Source organism: Mirounga leonina, unplaced genomic scaffold (assembly GCF_011800145.1).
Source record: "Mirounga leonina isolate KUSES-001 unplaced genomic scaffold, KU_Mleo_1.0 Mir_170, whole genome shotgun sequence".
Lineage (NCBI taxonomy): Eukaryota > Metazoa > Chordata > Mammalia > Carnivora > Phocidae > Mirounga > Mirounga leonina.
The window spans coordinates 5,513,248-5,532,936 of NW_023270433.1; the positions used below are offsets into that span (position 1 = coordinate 5,513,248).

The 19,689-nt window shown below is 53.8% G+C and overlaps 1 protein-coding gene across 2 annotated transcripts in view; it reads right to left on the minus strand.

The window, feature by feature from the left end:
* Window positions 1–12,241: 12,241 nt before the first annotated feature.
* The window catches only part of FUBP3 (far upstream element binding protein 3), a 50,982-nt gene continuing 43,534 nt past the window's right edge, over window positions 12,242–19,689 (minus strand). For both annotated transcript variants that reach the window (XM_035015612.1, XM_035015611.1), the window contains 6 exons: window positions 19,252–19,325; window positions 18,878–18,958; window positions 18,601–18,677; window positions 15,958–16,029; window positions 14,539–14,666; window positions 12,242–13,589 (listed from right to left, as the gene is read on the minus strand). In XM_035015612.1, the coding sequence (XP_034871503.1) occupies window positions 13,581–13,589; window positions 14,539–14,666; window positions 15,958–16,029; window positions 18,601–18,677; window positions 18,878–18,958; window positions 19,252–19,325 (441 nt within the window). In that variant the 3' untranslated portion in view covers window positions 12,242–13,580. The remainder of the gene's footprint in view (window positions 13,590–14,538; window positions 14,667–15,957; window positions 16,030–18,600; window positions 18,678–18,877; window positions 18,959–19,251; window positions 19,326–19,689) is intronic.

Genomic DNA, 19,689 nt, shown 5'->3' on the forward strand with positions numbered 1-19,689 from the left:
CTCGCCCGCTCCCCCCGGGCTCCTCCTGCCTCCCCGCGCCCGGCCCCTCCCGCCGCCCCCCTCCTCCGCTTGCCGCCGCCGCCCCGCGCTCCCCCGCCCGCGTCGCTCGCCTCCCCCCGCGCGCGCTCTCCTCTTTCGCCGGCGCTCCGGCCCCCTCGCCGGCGATCTCACACCCCCTCGGCTTCCTCCTCCCATTTCTCTCCCGTGCAGAGTCTCAGTCTTTCGAGTCCCAGTCCCGCGGTGGCCCAGGGAAATTGCTTCCTCTCGTGGGGCCCGCGTGTCCCCCGGCCCCGTTCCCGCGGGACGGTTCAGGGCTCCAGGGCGCCCCCGCCGGCACCTACTAAGGCCCGACGGGCTGCGAGGTGGGGTGGCTGCGCGGGCCGCAGAGACGACAATTTCATTAGACGTGACTCGGGCTGGGCCTGCCCGGGGCTGCCACGCGGAGTGGCGGTCACAGCGCCTTGAAGGACGGCGCCCCCCCGCCCCCAATCTAATTAGCCTCCCCGGCCCCTGAGAGACAAAGGCGCGCCCCTGGGCCCAGGTGACTGGCACGCGAGTCTCGCTGGGCGCAGACGGCGGGGACCGCCCCCCTTTCCGGCAACTCCCGGGCGCCACCCAACGCCCATGCCCGGGCCCCCAGCCCCGCGGGTGCCAGCGCCCAGGTCCGAGTGATAAGCGATCGGTGTAGCGGGACCGAGGGGAGGGACAGTCGGGGTGAGAAGCTAGAAATCCAGGAGAGGCGGGGCCGCGGGAGACGGACACAGGCTTATGGGAGCAGTGAGGGGCCGAGATGGAGGGAGACTGAGGCAAGGAGAGGCTGAGATGGAAGGATCCAGATGAAAGTTAAAATCTGGTATGTGGAGAACACAGGGATATGTAGAGATGAGAGGAGGCAGAGCAGCAGGAATTCTAAAAATGCATGAGGCTTTTGGGAGACTTTTGAGAGCTAGAGAGGTGGTCTGGAAGAGGGAAGAGGGAGGACAGGGGCTCTTGGGACAGAGACTGGGGGCGGGGGTGGTGTCTGGGGGAAGCAGACAGGCAGGATGAAGAGAGAAGGAGGCTGGCTGGGGAAGGTGGGAGAAAGGCATGCCCCTCATTGCCTGTCTGTCTCCAGGCCCTCTGCCATAGCCCCTCAACTCTCCCCAGTTTCCTGCCCCTGGGAGTCCTGGGACAGCCAGAAGGAATGCCCAGACCCCTCACACCCCCTTCCTTCTCCAGCAGCCCTGCCCACACAGCACCCAGCCCGCTGGCCTTCCTCCACTCCTCTGCTGCCTGCCTCCCAGTCCTTGCACCTGCTAGCCCTCCGCATGGGATGCCCCCAGAGCAGAGAGGGCTGGGGCAGAGAGTGCTGCCCCTCATGCCCTACCGGCTGCCATCCACACCATATCTGGCCTCATGGAGATCCCAAAGGCTCCGGTCATTCCTTTGTCCGGCAATTTATTTGAGGCCCTGGGGCATCCAGGTGACCAAGGCAGACCCTGTCCTTGCTTTCTCAGACCAGCGTCTAGGGTTGGTGGTGGTGGGGTGCACCCTGGTTAGAGGTGGTGACAGCCTGTTTTGGGCCCATCTGGTACCTCTGACACCTCTGTGCAAGTAGATCTCATTTGTAAAATGGAACAATAACCCTGGCTTGTCTCACAAAGCCTGATGTGCCCTATAAGTGAGCTCACACTTAAGAGGTGCCTGTGGTTGTCATTCCTATTGCTGCTCCCTCTCCAAAGACGCTCAACCTGATGTGGATCCTCTGGGCCCATTAGGAGATGCTCCAGACCCTTGAGACCTGAGGGTGTGAGTCCAACCCTGGCTCTGGTAGGTACTGCCCAGGAGCCAAGGCACCCATTTCTCCTCCTAGAACCTCAGTTTCTTCATCTGCAAAATGGGGATAGACTGGGAGGGCTGCCCTGTGGAAGAAAATACATAGTCGATGAAAAGCTCATAGGATAGGAGATGTGCTTCATATACGGAAAATATTAGCAACTTCATTACATTTAAAAAGTCACGTAGGGCCATGCTTGAAAACTTAGGAAATATGAAAAGTACTAGGTGGGTACCAAATATGGCCAGTGGGACATTGAAAAATGAAACCAGATGCATTTATCTACTCCTACCTCTACACCTGCCACCTCTTCTATTCCCACCTTTACCCACTCCCGCCTCTCCCTTCTTCTCTGTCCAGAGTCTGACTTTGGGCAAATTAGGGAGGATAAACTTATTTGGAGACCAGTTAAGTAAGTTGTAGTTACAATGAAGGGGAAATTTACTGTTTCCAATGTCTAGTAAGTCACAAACTATTTATTCTGGAGGCTTCTGAACACTCCAGACTCTCAGATCATCATGTATCTATTTTAATTATGCAGATAATTATGCAAATGTTTAACACACACTGACAATGTGCCAGGCTGGACCTGGAGTTCGGGGCGTTGAACAAGGCGGGTTGTACCTTGAAACATCAGCCCAGCCCTGGCAGCCGCTGGTCCCTGGAGACTTTAGTTAAAGGTGAATTAGTTCAACAAGCATCTACTGAGAACTCGCACTGAGCTAGCCCTGTCTGAGCCCTGTCTGAGCACTGAGAGGCCAAAGAGGACCCATCTGGTCTCTATCCTCGAGATGCTGATGTTTTCCTGAGTGAGCGGGCACCTCCACAGATCCCAGGCCACACTGCAAGATGTTGGCCTGGATGGTGGAATTCAAGGCTCAAATCCTTGCTCTCCAGCTGGTCGGAATGTCCTCTTGCTCCCACTTCTGTGCCCGCTCCATGCCTCCCGCCATGAAGTGCGAGACTCACTCTTACACACGCAGATGAGGGGCTGCAGATCTTCAAATGTGTGTCGAGTAGTGAAATGCTTTCTCCAGATGAACTCTTATGAAGAAATCTAATTTATTTATTTGTTTATTTATTTATTTGACAGAGAGAGAGAGAACACAAGCAGGGGGAGCAGCAGGGAGAGGGAGAAGCAGGCTTCCTGCGGAGCAGGGAGCCCGATGCGGGGCTCCATCCCAGGACCCAGGGATCATGACCTGAGCTGAAGGCGGACGTTTAACTGACTGAGCCACCCAGGCACCCCTGAAGAAATCTAATTTAGAAAACAGATATAGGACTTCCAGTTCCAGCCCCAACATGTTGAGAACTTGGAAATCATCACTCTGGTCCTTACAACAAGAAAAAGCTGGACGCTCTGAAAATCAGCAATTTTCCTAGGACCCATCAGAGAACTGAGGTTGTAAGGCACACCATCATCTTGCAGTCTGGGGAGACAGGAGGATCTGGAGGACCCCAGGGAGGACCTGTGTACCTGGAGCGGGATCGCTGAGGCCACAAACCTGTAGGAACACTTCATGGCAATTTTGACAAATTGCTGGAGACTGCGTGTGGAATAGTATCACAGTGAGAAACTCCTGGAGTCTCCAGTCTTGGGGAGAGGCACACTTTCATGGCTTTTTACTTCCAGGAACCCCACTGGGTTCTCCAGGAGAAGATCTGAGAAGACTGGCTAGTGTGCCTGGCACGCATGGGGAGAGACAGCCTGGTGAAATTCACCCAGAGCTTTATCCCAGATTGGGGAAGGGAACTCTCCTCTCCCTCCAGCCCCTTCCAGACTTCCTGTCTCACCTAAGGGAAAAACAAATGAACAAAGTCAGCAGGATATAGGGCTTCCAAGAATTTGCTTGAAATTGCTGCAGCCAGAGAAGGCTGTAATGGGCAACTGGGGGACAAGCTCTTCGGCTGGAGAAACAGCCCTAAGAGCCAGACCCACTAAGAGACTGACCTACAATTGAGCGACTATAGCATGCTCCCCATTTCCAGCCCCTCCCCGCCACGCCAGCAGGGCTCCAGAATATGGTGGTGGATCCCAGCTGAAAGGGTTGCAAGATTCTGTCTGCGGAGGTGTACACAGGGAAGCCCCAAGTCCAGAGAGGAGGTGAGAAAAGACAAGAAAATTTGAAGTCATGCCCGCTCACAACTACAGCAAACATCACACAGCCTCACTCCTGGGGGGACTCACATCGCCTCTCACACTAAGAGCCTATTTATTTACCCCAGTTCCTATTTTCTGATACAGCACGTTCGGCTTTCAACAAAAAATTACAAGGCATACCAAAAGGCAAGAAACAACAAAATCTGGAGAGACAAAACGATGATCAGAACCAGACTCAAATATGACGCCAATACCAGAATGATCAGACAAGGAATTTAAAATAACTATGATTAATATGTTGAGGGCTCTAACAGAAAAAGTGGACAACTGGGGGTGCCTGGGTGACTCCATCAGTTAAGTGTCTGCCTTCGGCTCAGGTCATGATCCCCGGGATCCTGGGATCGAGCCCCGCATCGGGCTCCCTGCTCCGTGGGGAGTCTGCTTCTCCCTCTCCCTCTGCCCCTCGCCTCCGCCCGTGCTCTCTCTCTCTCCTCTCTCTGTCAAATAAATAAATAAAATATTTTTTAAAAGCATCCAAAAAGGGGCGCCTGGGTGGCTCAGTCGTTAAGCGTCTGCTTTGGGCTCGGGTCATGATCCCAGGGTCCTGGGATCGAGCCCCGCATCGGGCTCCCTGCTTCTCCCTCTCCCACTCCCCCTGCTTGTGTTCCCTCTCTCACTGCCTCTCTCTCTCTCTGTCAAATAAGTAAATAAAAATCTTAAAAAAAAAGCACCCCAAATAACGCAAACAAAAAGAAACAAAACCAATAACAAAAACCCAATACACAGAAAATACCACACTCCAGAGTAACATACGCAAACTGACGAAAACCAAAGGAAACAGGTACAGGTGGCATTTAGGTAGTAACAGATTGATAAGTTCACCTTTACAGTCTGTACTTGCTAGGTGGTCAATCAACGGCAGCAGGGAGGCTGATGAGGGATTCAAAAGGAGTTAGGGGATGATGGTTTCACCTGAGTCTCAATGTCCGTGTTATTTGTGGACTGGTTGCACAGTATGAGTGTGATTCTGATTCAGACAAATAAGTGGTTGTTAACGACTACAGTTATTTGAACGGCTTACCTTGTCATCTTAGATATTCTTCCCTTTTTTCTTTTTTTAAGATTTTATTTATTTATTTGACAGAGAGAGACACAGCGAGAGAGGGAACACAAGCAGGGGGAGCGGGAGAGGGAGAAGCAGGCTTCCCACAGAGCAGGGAGCCCGATGCGGGGCTCGATCCCAGGACGCTGGGATCATGACCTGAGCCACCCAGGCGACCTGATACTCTTTCCTAAAACTGATTCCGAAGATTCAAAGACAAGGCGGAGGATGAACTTTGTTTCCAGGTTGAGTTGTTGAGTAACCACAGGCATAAACAAGCCCTCCCCTGGATGGCAAGCTCCATGAGGGGAGAAGCAGCTTTGCCTTAATTCCCCCAGGGTGGAGCACAGCGAGGTGTTCCAGGAGTATTACTGCCCAATGACCACTGGCCACAGTGAGATGATCTGCTTGCTGGAGCCTTGCCTGGCATCTGACTGAGCTTGGAACTCAGTAATGAGCCTTTTGGCACAATTTTGCTGGAGACCTGAACCCAAAGACCCATCCAGAGTTAGAACATTCTTCATCAGGAATATGACCAATAATGGCATACCCAGATGGAACTGAGTATAAGCTAATAGCACAAGTCAACATGTTTCAGGTGTTTTTAAAATTTAAAAAATTATGATTTTTTAAAAATGATAGACTGTTCTCATGAATATACATGCAAAAATTCTAAACAAAACTATGAGCAATTCAATCAAACGATATATAAGAAGAATTGATAATATATTATGACCAAGTGAGGTTTATTCTAGGAATGCAAGGCTGGTTTAAAATTTGACAATCAAATTAACTCACTATGTTAAAATTAAAAAGGAGATCAATCATATGATGATTTCTAGAGGTGCAGAAAAAGCATTTGAAAAATTCAGCACCCAGTCATGATAAAACTTTTGGCTAATGAGAAACAGAAGGGAACTTCCTTATCTGATAAAAAGTATATATAACAAATGCGCCACAAACATAATTAGTGGTGAATTATTAAAAGTGTTCCCTCTGAGACTATGGATGAGACCAGCGAGGATGCTCACTGTCACTACTTTCAGAAAACAATGCACCGGAGGCCTTGGACAGGGCCGTAAAGCAATCAATTAAAAAAAAAAAGGGGGGCGCCTGGGTGGCTCAGTTGGTTAAGCGACTGCCTTCAGCTCAGGTCATGATCCCAGGATCCTGGGATCGGGCCCCGCATTGGGCTCCCTGCTCTGCGGGGAGCCTGCTTCTCCCTCTCCCACTTCCCCTGCTTGTGTTCCCTCTCTCGCTGTGTCTCTGTCAAATAAATAAATAAAATCTTAAAAAAAAAAAAATGGCATAAGGATTGGAAAGGAAAAAATAACACCATTGTTATTCATAAATGACATGATTTGGAACAGAAAATCCAAATGAATCTACAAGCTGTTAGAATTGATAAGGAATTCAAGTAAAGTCATTGGAATCCAGGTTAATATATTTAAAAATTATATTTCTAAAACCAGTGACAAAAAAATGAAAAATGAAATTTAAAAAGTACATTTTCAATAACAGCAAAACATCAAAAACCCAGGAATAAAGGGAAGGAAAGGTGTACAAGACCCCTCCACTGAAAGCTCCTACAATTCTAGAGAAAAATCAAAGAATTAAAACAAAAGAAGGGATATACCATGTTCATGAAGTGGAAGGCTGACTATTGCTGGGTTTTGGTACTTCCCAGATTGATGCATAGATTCAGGGCACTTCCAATCAAAATCCTGGCAGCTTTGAACACATTGTTTGTGGGGCATAGGGGAAGGATAAATGGATCCTACAATTTACATAGAGGGGCGCCTCGGTGGCTCAGTCCGTTAAGCGTCTGCCTTCAGCTCAGGTCATGATCCCGGGGTCCTGGGATGGAGCCCTGCATTGGGCTCTCTGCTTAGTGGGGAGCCTGCTTCTCCCTCTCCCTCTGCCTCTCCCCCTGCTTGTGCTCTCTTTCTGTCAAAATGAATAAATAAAATCTTTAAAAAAATAAATAAAATTTACATGGGAATGCAAAGGGCTGAGGACAGCTAACGCAAGCTTGAAGAACAGAGCTGAAGGACTCACTGAAAGGCACAGTAACTAAGATAGCGTTGTACTGGCATGAAGACAGACACACAGATTGAAAAAAAATGGGAATGCAGTTGTAACATATTCGAATGCACGGTGTGTTTAAAAAATTATAGTCAAAAAATTTTAAATACATTTAATATATTTTATTGGAATTTGAATCCATCAACAGTGGAACCCTTGACCCCAGGCTCACACAATTTGGAAACCACTGGTGTGGTCTAATTCCAATGGAAGGGACACTGAGGGATGTGACCTGCTCCAGTGACAGAGGAAGTCAGCCATCCAAGTAGAGGAAAAAGCCAGGCCTCTGGACTCTCCATCTGGCTGTTTGCTCCTCTTGACTGAAGAAAAGGCAGACTTGGGGAAGAACTTGTTGATATAGACACTCAGAAGGGGTTGACCTAGTGGAATGTTATCAATCCCTAGAATGAAACCATTAATCCCAGGCCAGTCACCACCCGATCTTTATTGTCATCCTTCTCTTAAACACAGCTAAGAGCACCCGACTACACCCCAGAGAATTGAAAGTACATGGATTTCTGGAGTGTCGTGTGGACTCTGAGCAAGTGCAGCTGGGACAGTTGGGGGCCCAGGTCCCTGCGCAGGGGTCGAGGCTTCCTGGGAAGTCCAGATTAGAGAGTCTGCTGCGAGAGGGGGAGACACAAGGGATCAGAATCCTTTTCAGTGTGCTTGAAATAGGATTGCCTTAAACATCATCTTGCAGGCGAGAATTGGGCAGCCTTGATCCACTCAAGCGCTGGCCAAAGTCTTCTCCCGCACAGCTGTGGCTCAGAGCAATGTGCGTGTGTGTGTGTTGGGGGCGTCCTGGCTTCTCCCGGAGTCACCCCACCTGCCCTTGGGGGCCGTTCTTTCCTAATGGCCTAGCTGCCGTGGCTTCAGGGGACCAGCGAGCTAGACCTGGGGTCACAGAATCCTGGGGAGACCAGGAGAGCCCAGAAGAAGCTAGAGGGTCAGTGGTGAGGCTGATACATTTTTCAGATTACACACTCAGCCCCTTGCATTCCTCGTGGGATAGAAAAAGCCACGGGAGCAGGCAGAAGCCCTGGGCTCAATTATTACTAGGAAATGCCATGATTTGTGTGCTCATTATGAGGCAGGTGTCAAGTGCTTTACGTATTTGTCATTGAATCTTAGCTCAGCCCATGACCAGGTAGACAGTTCTTATCCCCATACCGCAGATGAAGAAACTGAGGCATAGAATGTTAAATAATTTGCCATTGGTCATAGGTTTTGAGTAGTGGGGACACTGCTCAAACCCAAGCTTGAGGGGCGCCTGGGTGGCTCAGTTGGTTAAGCATCCGACTCTTGATTTCGGCTCAGGTCTTGATCTCAGGGTCGTGAAATGGAGCCCCATATGGGGCTCCACGCTGAGCGTGGAGCCTGCTTGAGAGTCTCTCCCTCTCCCTCTGCTCCTCCCCCTGTTTGCAGCATGCTGTCTCTCTCTCTCTCTCTCAAATAAATAAAGTCAAAACAAAACGAAACAAACAAAAACCCCAAGCTTGAGTGTCCACACATTTATCCCCTATACTCTGCTGCCCCAGGTGGGCTGAACGCACTAGGTCCCTCTAGAACCATGTTAGGTGGACTTCGCACACGTGCCATTTCTGTCCACGAAAGGGGCCACGTGGGCAGGTTTCGCAGTCAGACTGAGGTCTGAGCCCGGGCTCTGCCACCTCGTGTCCATGGTATGATTCTGGCAAGAACCCCTTCAAACCTGTTTGCTCATCTCTAACATGAGCCCCAGGAGTAGCGGGGCCCTCGGCGGAAACTAAGAGATAGTTGATTCTCCTCGTCTGCCGTAGTCACATTCTACAAAATCTCCGAGAATCTGGATTGGCGAATACAGGACCATCGCTCCCAGGGGGGTGGGGAAATGCAGGGTTAGGGTCCTGCCAGCCTCTGGTCTCAACCTTTCATCAATCAGTGCATAAACGTGTTTTAGGAGTGTTTCTGTTTCAAGGCACCTTACTTAATATATATTGTCGATTCCTGAAGATCAAACTCAGAGCCGACCGCCGTGGGACGTGCGAGTACCAGACTCCCAGCCCTACGCTTGGGTGCCATTTTCAGCATCAAAATCACAGAGAGAAAAGCACAGACTTTGCAAAACCGTGGCACTGGATAGACTGCAAGACGGACGCCTGCTTACGGCCCGAGAGCCGCGACACGCAGGCGGCGGGGGTTGTCCTTGTTTTCCTGGCTAGAAACGTCCGCATCGGGCAACTCAGAGTCTTTGCTGAGAATGACTGCGGGAGCGCAGGGGGTATGCATTTTAAGATTGTAAATAAATTTTAGCGAGTAGGTGAATTTGTAAATACGGAACCAAAGACCGTGATTGCCTGTGACGCGCTTGGAGGGCCCAGCCCAGGGTTGGCGCTCAACACTCACTTTTAGGGTGGTCTCCCCCGCCCTATGGACCGCCTCACTTGGGGGTGACAGCCGTGTCCCCCAACGTGACCTGGATGGAGCTCCCTGGAGCAGCCATTATGCTCCCAAGCCCAGCACAGAACTTGGCACAGAACCTGCCGCTACACTCGTGTGAACAAGAGCAGGTCGCTTGGCTTCTGACTGTGCGCCCTCGTCTGTGAAAGCGGAACAGTCCTGCGGACCGTCCAGGGTGTGCAGACCCTCGGCAAGGGGGAGATGCCCGCCAAGGACCAGAAGCCCCCCGCTGGGTGCTACCAGAAGGCCCTCAGGACAGAGGCCAGCAAGGCTCCCCACTGTTTCAGCGGTTCACTGATGAGGGCTGTCGTTACTTCCCCTTCCACCCCACGCGGGCAAGGCACGGCCCCCGGGCCAGCACCCCCTTCGGAACTGAGTGTCAGGCCACTTTCTGGCCATTAATCTCTAAGAGTCTGTCAGGACCATTTGCATCAGCCTGTCTGAGGAAACCCCAGCGGGCCAGAAGGGGGCCTTGGGAAACCGAGCCACCGCAGCCGGCTCGGAGCCGGGCTCCGAGGTGTCCAAACGCCCTCTCGGACCGCTCCCGCCTCCGGCCGTCTGTGCCCCAGCCACGCCTACTGGGGGCGCTGTAGGACATCACGGGTGGCCACCCCTTAGAGGGGACGCGGAAGAGACAGCACCCCTACCTGACGGGAGGGCATGGACGTTGGTGGGGCACGCGGGCGGGAGCGCTCCCCACCCCCACGCCCAAACTCTCGGGTCGGGCGGGAACAGCCCAGCCGCATCCTCGAACCCGGAACGCGGAAGCGGGGCGGGGGGCAGAGACGGAGTGCGCGTGCGTGGTGGTGGGCGGGGGCGCGCGGCCGAGCGCGGAGGACAGACGGGGCCCCCGCGCCGCCCCACCTCCCCGAACACAGACTTGTCCTTTCAGTGATGACCACGCAGCTTTTCTTAATGGAACACACTCGCTGAACCTGGTGCATTTCAAGCACTTTAGGCTTCCAGGACACCAGACTGCTGATGGAAACCATCTTATGTGGGCGCCATGTTAATGAGAGGCCAAATTTCATATGCTTGCAAACTTTCCCCCCTGCCTCCTGCTGTACTGTACCCCGCCTTCCCCCGCCTCAATAAAAGGTTGCATCAGAGAGAGAGAGAGATTTCCATAATTTATAGTATGGGCATTTCACTGGGGACAAGTGCTAATCTGTACTTACCGATACATTTAAGAAAATGCATCCTCCCGCAAGCCTGCACCATTTATGACTCTTGGCACAAACCGCAATGCTCAGTCTTCAATTAAGGGACACCTTAGGGTTCATTATCACACAATCGCTCCCTGTGAACCATGCCAAATGCTGTTTTGGCACGGAGCTTGGAAGATGAATTAGAAGGAAGTCTTCTCTGTAATGCCCTCTCCCCAACTCCCATTACCATCATCAGCGTTTATGCCCTCCTGCTCAGCCCCTCCTCTCCAAGTGGCTTTTACTATTCAATTTCTCAACGTCAAACTCGATTCTCTAGAGGTGTAGTTAAAGATGCCACAGCCCCCTTTTGTCTTCCGGCTCTCAACAGGCCTCAGAATGGCTGCAGATGGGCTGCTCTCCACACCCCTTTTCGGCCTCAAGGAGCCACAGATGCTTTTTTTCCCCTCCTCTTAGAGCTTGGGGTAGAGAAAAGAAATGGGACCTGAACTGGAAACACACACACACACACAAGCGCACGCACACACACGTGAGCCACAAGGAGGGCTCTACGCAGGATCCTCACAGCACCGGGCGTCTCAATGAGGAGATGAGTCACACGTAAAGCTAGCAGCAAAGGCAGGGTGTTGCAAACATGAAAGTCGGGAGCTGTGTTCAGAGCCAGTTGCTTCAACGGACCAGAAAGCAAGGAGGGAAAAAGAGGAGTCGAAGGCTCTTCCTCTCTTCTTTGATACCCTCTAGGGGAGGGCCTACACTGCCCCGCGGTGTCCTGAATCCGCAGGACCCTCTGATTTAAACCTCTGGGTAAGGAGGACACTCCTTTTGTTCCCTTAATGGAAACACCAAAAGCAAATGAGCACATTTGCTGGCGCTTTCCAGCCCTCCCAGCAACCCGGTGCCCCACAGCGGGGCCGGGGGCCGGGAGTAAATGCTGCCCAGCCCGCCGCACACCACGCGGCTGCAGGCTGACTGCTGGGGCCTGGGGCCGAGGAGGGAGCGGCCCAGGCAGCCGCAGCCAGAGAAGAAGACCGTGGAAGGACGCCGCAGCAGCCCAGGGCGCCAAGACCGGCCCTACCTTCTGGGGCGACCGCGTGCCAGGGAGAGGGAGTGGGGAAGCGGGCGGAGGGAGGGGCGTGCTGACTCAGTTAGGGGAAGCGTGCTGATCCGGCTGCCGCAGAGCTGGTCACCACCTCCCGTAAATGAATCTTCCAGCTCTCCTTCCCCTGACAGCGCCTCTGCGCTAGGAAGACTCGTTATTGACTTCTTGGTGTCACACCCACGTCAAGAGCTACTTAGATGTGACAGGTAAGAGGGGCTGACGGCAATCAAGGCTCTCGAGTCGGACTGTCAAATTATACGAAGCCATTAAAATAAAATTAGCTTAACGAAGTAGCTAGAAATCTAGGTCGTGCACCAAGTCGGGCTGGTGTAGTGCAAGGCTGCGAACGGCAAGAGTCTTCGCTCGATTTTATTCTGGGGGCAGGGGGCAGAGGGAGGGACGGCAGAAAGGAAAGCAAACAGACTAAAAATACTTGGCCCACAAGACGGCTTGTGGAGATTTTATTATATAGAGTGTAAAATGAATTGTCAGTCAAATAAAAAGAACACTTTTTTTTTTAAAACAACATGCATAACATTTTCCAATTGCCTTTTTTTAATAGTTAGACATTTCAAGCATTATAAGGAAAATAAGGAGAAAAACCCAGAAACTGTAACTTCGGTACATTTCAAACGGAATGTCCCTCGGGTCAATTAAAAATGCAAGAAAAAATAGCTTCGACTCCGTTTTTCTTTCCTTTAAAAATACATGTTATCTGTACAAGACGCACTACAGTAAACACTGGAAATCATATTATCCCTTTTATTAAATCAAAATTATTTAATTCATATGGTGGTTAATACTAGATTTATTTATTCACCTAGTTAATTTGACAAATATTAAGAAAATATTTAAAAGAAAAAAGGAAGAAACATCTTGGAATTAAACAACAGTTACTCCATTTTCACGCGGTTTAACGTTCCACAGTGTTTGTTAAAAGTTATATTGAATTTCTTCTTAATATTAAAAATAACAGTATTTATATTTCTGAGAGAAGAGAGAAAGGTTTTTTGTTTTGTTTTTAAAACAAGCTTGGAGGTCTTAGATACACAACTGCAACTGGTAATGGAGACACTAAAAAATGTATGCTAAACACACGGACACGTTTTTATATTACCCCTTTAGCACTCTAGAAATTATACAAACCCTATAAAATGCCCCCTCCCAACCCCTGTTGGACAGCAATACAATTATCTGTCTCAATTCAGAATTCACATAATTAATTACAATACATAATAGTTCAGTTTTTTAAAAAATGCAATATAACCAGACAGCCAAGATAACAAGAAATTAGAAGTAAAACATTTAATGAATTTACACATTTAAGAATATTTAAATACTGTTTAAAAATTTTTAAAAGAATTTGTTACATACCACCTAAGACTTCCAAGCCACTTTCTGTTGCAACAGAAAAAACTGTAAATAAAAAGACACGCAACAAAACGGAACAAAACAAAACAAACACACCGTGTTGAAATGTCACTGCTCTGAGGCACGCGCTGGCGCCTGAATTTTGCAGGTCTCGCTCCAGGGAGAATCCCAGAGCTTACACATTTGAAATAACAAACAAAAATAATGAAACAAATTATCAGCAATTTTTAGTAACTAATTTTCCCGATTTTTAGAAAAATCCTGTTAATCTAAATATAGTGTTTCACAGAACAAAACAAAGGTTCTTCATCAAAAGGTTTGCAAATCTAAAAACCTCTGTTACAAATAGGTTTTCGCTCACAATGATTTCGGGGAGGAAAGAGCCGCAGGTCGCTGTCCTACTGGTCCTGCGGAAGGAAGGGGACAGCAGTTAGTGTGTGAGGCCAGCTCTCGCGTCCTCGTCTCGGTCTGGGGCTCCGGAGGATCGGAGGGGACAGGTCACCCTCTCCCTTCTGGCTCCTCAACGGGCACGGATACACGGCCCGTGTCCCTGCGTCCCGGGATCCGGTGCAGACAAACCCTCTCCCGCACAGGAGGTCCTGGCTGGCCCTTCGAGCAGGGGTGCTGGGAGCGGGGCAGGGGAGCTCATGCTTCCCCTCGGCCACCCACCAGCCCTGACACCTGCCTCCACTGGGCCCAGGCACAGAGGGACCATTTTGGCAGTGAGATGACCAACGAGCTTTGCGTCCGGGGCCTGTGGTAGCTGGCACGCTGTCTGGGGGGACCCGGCCGCCATCAGGTCCCCTGAAAAGCGCACCTAAAAAATGCCCTGGGGCGGCCTCTGGCCACCTTCCCTATGTTAATAAGAACTCGGTTTTTGGCTTCCGACTGGACCGAGCGCTCCAGGTTTCCGCGCAGGACGACGATCTGGCGCTCTGCCCTGCCCGGCCTTCAGAGCGTGTGCGCTTGTCCTCCTCCTGCCACCCCTCACCGCTGCCTGGGGGCCGGGGGACAGTCTGGCCACACCACCCTCTTTAGGAACAGCAGTGGGTGTGATTCCCACGGTCCCTACTGTAGTGCCGAGCCCGCCCCGACTCCTAAAGCTCGGCACTCGCACTGACAGCTGGGGAAACTGAGGCCTGAGCAGCTGAGTGCCACTCGGCACTGCAGTTCCAGGGCCCGGCCGTGAGGGAGGATCAGGCACTTCCTTACTGTGCCACCAATTCCTCGCGCCTCGCCCCACCCTGTTCTCTCCGGGGAAGGAGCGGGGCCAGGCGCGCACGCGCACGGACTCGGGAGAAAGGGGCTTCGCGCTGGTCTGGGAAGTGCCCGCGGCGCTGCTGCTCGACTACACACCTGGCTGTGGGCCTGCGCCTGCCCTAACGTCTGCCCGTAGAAAGCGACCTGCTGTCTGTAATATTCCGCCCAGGCCATTGTGTAGTCCGGCGGGGAGCTGGCCTGAGGAGCGGCGCTGGCAGCGTGACCTGAGTGACGAGGGAAAGCACAGGGGTTAGCGGGGCCGGGGACAACCCTGGGGGACGTAAAGGACGTGGTCAGCTTGGAGGGGTCCCTTCCCAAAGACCGGGGCAGCTGGAACAAAGGCTGACGCTGTCTCCCTCTGGACGCTGGCCAGGCTGGCGCTGGGGGAGCCACCGGGACGGGGACGCCCTGCGGGGGCCGCTGCCCAGGGGCCTGCGGCAGGAAGTGCTCTGAGCTGCTTGCTGCCCGTCCCCACCCCGCCCCTACAGGTCTCACGTCTGTCACCATCTCTGCCTCTGTCCACCTGCCCCATCGGCTGCCAGAGACAGAGAGACAGAGAGACACACACACACACAGAAAAACAGACACAGACAGACAGATGGCGGGGCGGGGGGAGACGAGGAGGGAGGGAGGAAGAGCGAAAGGAGTGCGGGTCCCCGGCTTGGGCGTGGGGTGCCCCTGTGCAGAGTGTCCAATCCCAGGAGGGCTGGAAACACAGGTCCACACATGTCCCACGAGTCTGGATTTGGGAGGTGTGGGGAAGACTGGGCATCAGGCCTCTTAGCAGGGGCTCTAGGTGACGATGACCTCCCTGACCCCCACCGAAGGCCCCCCGGCCATCAACCCGGTGATGATTCCAAACACCAGGACAACCACTTCTTTGACAATCCATGGCCTGATTTTTGCCAACCAGCAGGTAACATCCTCCACAGTCAAGTTGCGGGAGTGAGACCTCCAACCACACTCCAGAACACGTACAGCGGATTTAGGACTAATTTTAAAGGATTCACTTGGGGGCTCTTTTGGTTGCTGTTACTAGATCTTTTTCTTCTCTTGTTAAAAAGACAGCTTTAGTTTCTGGCACAGCGAAGAGAACGAACCTACTCGAGAAACCAGCACCCTGGCACCCACTCCAACTTTAGGCTCCCTTCCCAGAGTTCAGTCCTCCTCCTCTTCCCTGCCCTGAGATGGGACCAAAAGGAGCCAGGCGCCGGACGACAGCCAGGGAACAGGACGCCTGCTGGTCCGAGTCCTGGCCCAGCGGTTCCGGGACAGCTGGCCCTGAGCTGTCCTCAGGCCCTTTGGCGTCCAGAAGGGGGGCAGCAGACGACTCCACACGTCTCCTCTGACGGACACACAGGGGACAACAGAAAGACAAAGGCAGGGACTGAGACCGAGTCACATAGGGAAAGTGCTGAAGAGAACAAAGGTGACAGGGAACCACTGACGACGAGGTCGACAGGCATGGGGGCGCTGGGCCTAGGGACCTGCTTGTTCAGAAGACTGCTCACTCACTCTGTTTTTTGTAATAGTCTTCCCAGGCCTTGCTGTAGTCGGGCTGGCTGCTCGGCGGCTGGCTCTGCTGGCCTGTGCGGAGAACACGAAAGCAGTCAGGCCCCCGCGCCGGCTCCGGGCCCTGCTCTGCACTCACTCGCCCACGCCACAGCCCGCTCCAGGCCCTGCAGCCCCAGGCAGGCAGCGGCAGGCTGGCTGTGGGGAAAGACAAGGACGCCCCACAGGGCCTCCCACCCAGGCCGATGGGGTGTGACTAAGATCCCTGTGAGGAGGGGACTGGGCAGGACGGCTGCCCCCCAGGAGCAACGGGTCGGAAGGCCTCGACCCTTCAGATGGAGATTAGAGCTCGGGGAGCCCCGGGGCCAGAGTGACTGCGTCAGAGGCTCCCTGAATCGGCCTTCAAACGGGACAAAGAATCCAAGTGGTGCTGACCACACTTGTCACCGGGCCCTTCTGTGCACGGACTGATGGCTTCCGCTCTGGACACAGCACAAGTGCAGGAAAGGCACGTGGGAAAACGGCCCGGAGACCGCTGGTGATGACAGAAATACGAGGTACACACCGCCGAGGGGCCGAGCGCCATGACCCACACCTGGTCCCGATTTAGCCTCATGCCTTTCTGGGGGAGGAGCAGACGGGGACAGGAGGTGCGCAGGCTTGTTCCCCATGCGCAAGCTGGGGTGCCTGCTCTGTGTGGCGCCGGCAGCAAAGAGCTGGGGAGCGGAGCGGCAGCGGCCTGCCCCAGGCATGAAGGGGTCAGAAGCCCCGACCAGAGCGACAAGGCGGGACCTTTTCCTCTGCTGAGGTCAGGACTGGCTTGCGTGCCCACCTGCTAGGACCCCCTTCAGCGCCCTGTCTTCTGTTAGAACCGCAGTGGGCGGCAGGCGGGCAGGACGCGCTGGTGACCACGGTCACGGCAGAGTGTCTCCCTCACTAGTTAATTTACTGCAGTCTGAGGAGGGGCATGGGGTGACGGGCGCCTGCGTGTGGGGCTGGGAAAGGAAGTGAGGTGGGGGGCCCCACAGGGAGAAGACCCCCCCCCGTCCTCATCCTCCCAGTAGGGCAGGAAGGGACTCCGGACGATGCAGGGAACAGGACGGGGCGGTTGTGGAGGGTGTGGGCAAACAGGACATTTCTTCCAAACAAGATTTCACTGACAGAAACCAGTTCTCACCGCCCCCTACAGACAAACACAGCTCAACACCACAAGACAAGGAGGGGAACAGCGGCAAGAACCAGGCACTGACTGTGTTTTCTCTCACTCGCCCCACAGGCCTTTGCCTGCGGTGGGCAGCGGGCCTGGGCCTCTGTGGAGCTGTGGCCCCAGGGTCACTTCCCCTGAGGAAGGAGGACATGTCCCCTACCTACTTCCTCCCAGTTTAGGGCTTTCTCACACAGTCTCTGTCCCGCACAATGGGGCAAATGTGAACTCAGCCTGGGCTGCCTCTTGTCCCAAGGGCCCTTTCCGATCAGAACAGAAGGAAACGTGACGGGCTCTGGGAGCAAGTGAGTGTGGTGAGACTGGCCTGGCGGACTCCAGGTGGGGTGCAGGTGTTCATGGCAAAATTCTTCCTAATATTCCGCACGTTTGAGACATTTCATTGAAACAAATATTGGGGGGAATAAAGGAAAAAGAAGGCAACTATACAATTTCAGAGCTCATGGGTTACTCTGGAAATCAAACCTAAACCTTTCATTTCTTAGACCACAAAACTGGAGGCCAGAGGAGGGAAAGGTGCGTGAGGCACACACAGCATCGGCCTCTGGACTCCAGACCCCACAGGGCACTGCTTGTCCAGCTGTGACCTTGAGCAGGACCTCCCCCCTGCCCCCCCCTCTGCCCAAGGGGGGGGGGCAGCAGGAGCCCAGAAGGCGGCCTCAGTCCCTCGTGAGCGAAGCTGCCACAAAGCAGTGTGGCGCCGCGAGGTTCATGGGCAGACGCGCCGAAGGACGCCCTCCGAACACAGACAGGCTGCCGCCTCAGGGGGACAGAAAAACTGAAGGTAAGGTTTCGGTTTTGTTTTGGTTTTGGTTCTGAAGGCTGTGCAAGATGGGCTCTACCAGTGATCAAACTGCAGAGGGACTCCTGAAGCTCATGTGGGGGCCGGAGGGCAGGGCACGTGGGCTGGATGCCAACAGGGACCTTCTCTAACTATCAGCCGTCTTGCCGAGGCGTCACTCAGCACAGCTAATTCTCCAGCTGTGTGCTTTCTGAAAAGTTCAGGAGACAGAAAGGACATCCTTTCTAAGGGAGTGCTGGAGAGAAGAGGAGGAGACGGTCACCAGGAGGCCAGAGCCGGGGAGGGGCGCTGTTTGGGAGCGAAGTAGGGGAGGAGCTGTGGGCTGGGCCAGGTCCAACCCATCTGTGGGAACAAAGCTGACAGGAGCCCCTAGCTCTGAGAAGAACAAAGGAGACGGGAAAGAAAGGTCTGAGAGGTGGGCCAGGAGAGAGCCAGCCGCCACCCTTGCTCAGCTGGAGGCCCACAGGGGGCTTCTCCCTACCCCGGGGGGCTCCCAGCATCTCTGGGGAGGGACATGTTGGGTCTATTGGTCAAGAGATGCAACTAGAGCATTTCAGACACACCAGCCCCCTCGGCCCTCCCGTGGGGCACGCGCAGTCCCCCCTCCTCCCGGGTCACTTACTTGGGACCTGCTGTGTGGGCTGCTGCCACGCCTGGTAGGTGCTGCCCCATCCCTGGGTCAGAAAGGCCGGAGGACCGCTATGGAGGACAAAAGAGTCACTCGTTCCGGAGCAGGCCACATCCCCGCCTCCTCAACTGGGTCCACCTCCCGCCATGCCATCCGTGGTCTGGCTCTTCACTGCTCCCCCCACTCCCCACTGGCAGTGGCCACGTGGCGGCCCCGGTCCTGCCCGTCCCATCCCGAGAGAACCGCACGGATGGAGTGAGAAGTCGCCTACCTCACAGGGGTGCTGTGGGGGTTTCCGTTCACTTTAGCAGCAATGCTCGGGAAGCAGCCTGAGCTCCTTGGAGGAAATGTGCTAAAAAAAAAAAGTGAAGAACAGATGAACACAACGGCCGAGGACGGCTGGGTGGGGAGGGCCGCTCGGGGACGCCCGCGCCCACCTCAAGGCCCTCCGCCCTCTGGGAAGGCCCTTGCCCCCAGGACTGGCCGGTGGGCTATGAACAGGCTAGAGGGGCCAGCCGAGAGAGGCAGAGGGATGAACCCTGCCCACACCCAGGCTTTTGGCTGGCATTCCCTAGAAGAAGCTGGAAAGAGGACTTCTTGAGATGGAGTGAAGTCTTCCTGCCGAGACCGACGCGAGAGACTCACTTTTGATGAGGGGCGGCAGGTGGCTGGCTGAAGGGGCTCTGTCCGAAGGCTCCGGGTGCTCCGAGACCGGTCCCCTGTCATGGGCACAGAGGGGGCTCTCACTTCCCGTCGCCTGCGGCTCTGCCCGCTGCCCAGGCCCACCCCAAGGCCGACTACAGCTTTCGGGGAGACAGACTCAGGTGACGTAAGATACCCTACGATGCTCGCTAGCCTTGCTTCCCCACAGTGGCCTCGCCTTGCAGAAATGGCGTCTGCCCCGTCGAGCAACCGAAACCACCACACGGCCGATACGGGCACCACCACGGTTGCCCTAGCATGTCACCCTGGGGGTGGGGACCAACCTGCTTGACTCTCCCGTCAATTTAGGCTGGCCCATGGCTCTTTCTGCCATTCTACGTCCCCTTTGAGGTGAGCAGTGGCCAATCTGTCCTCCATCAA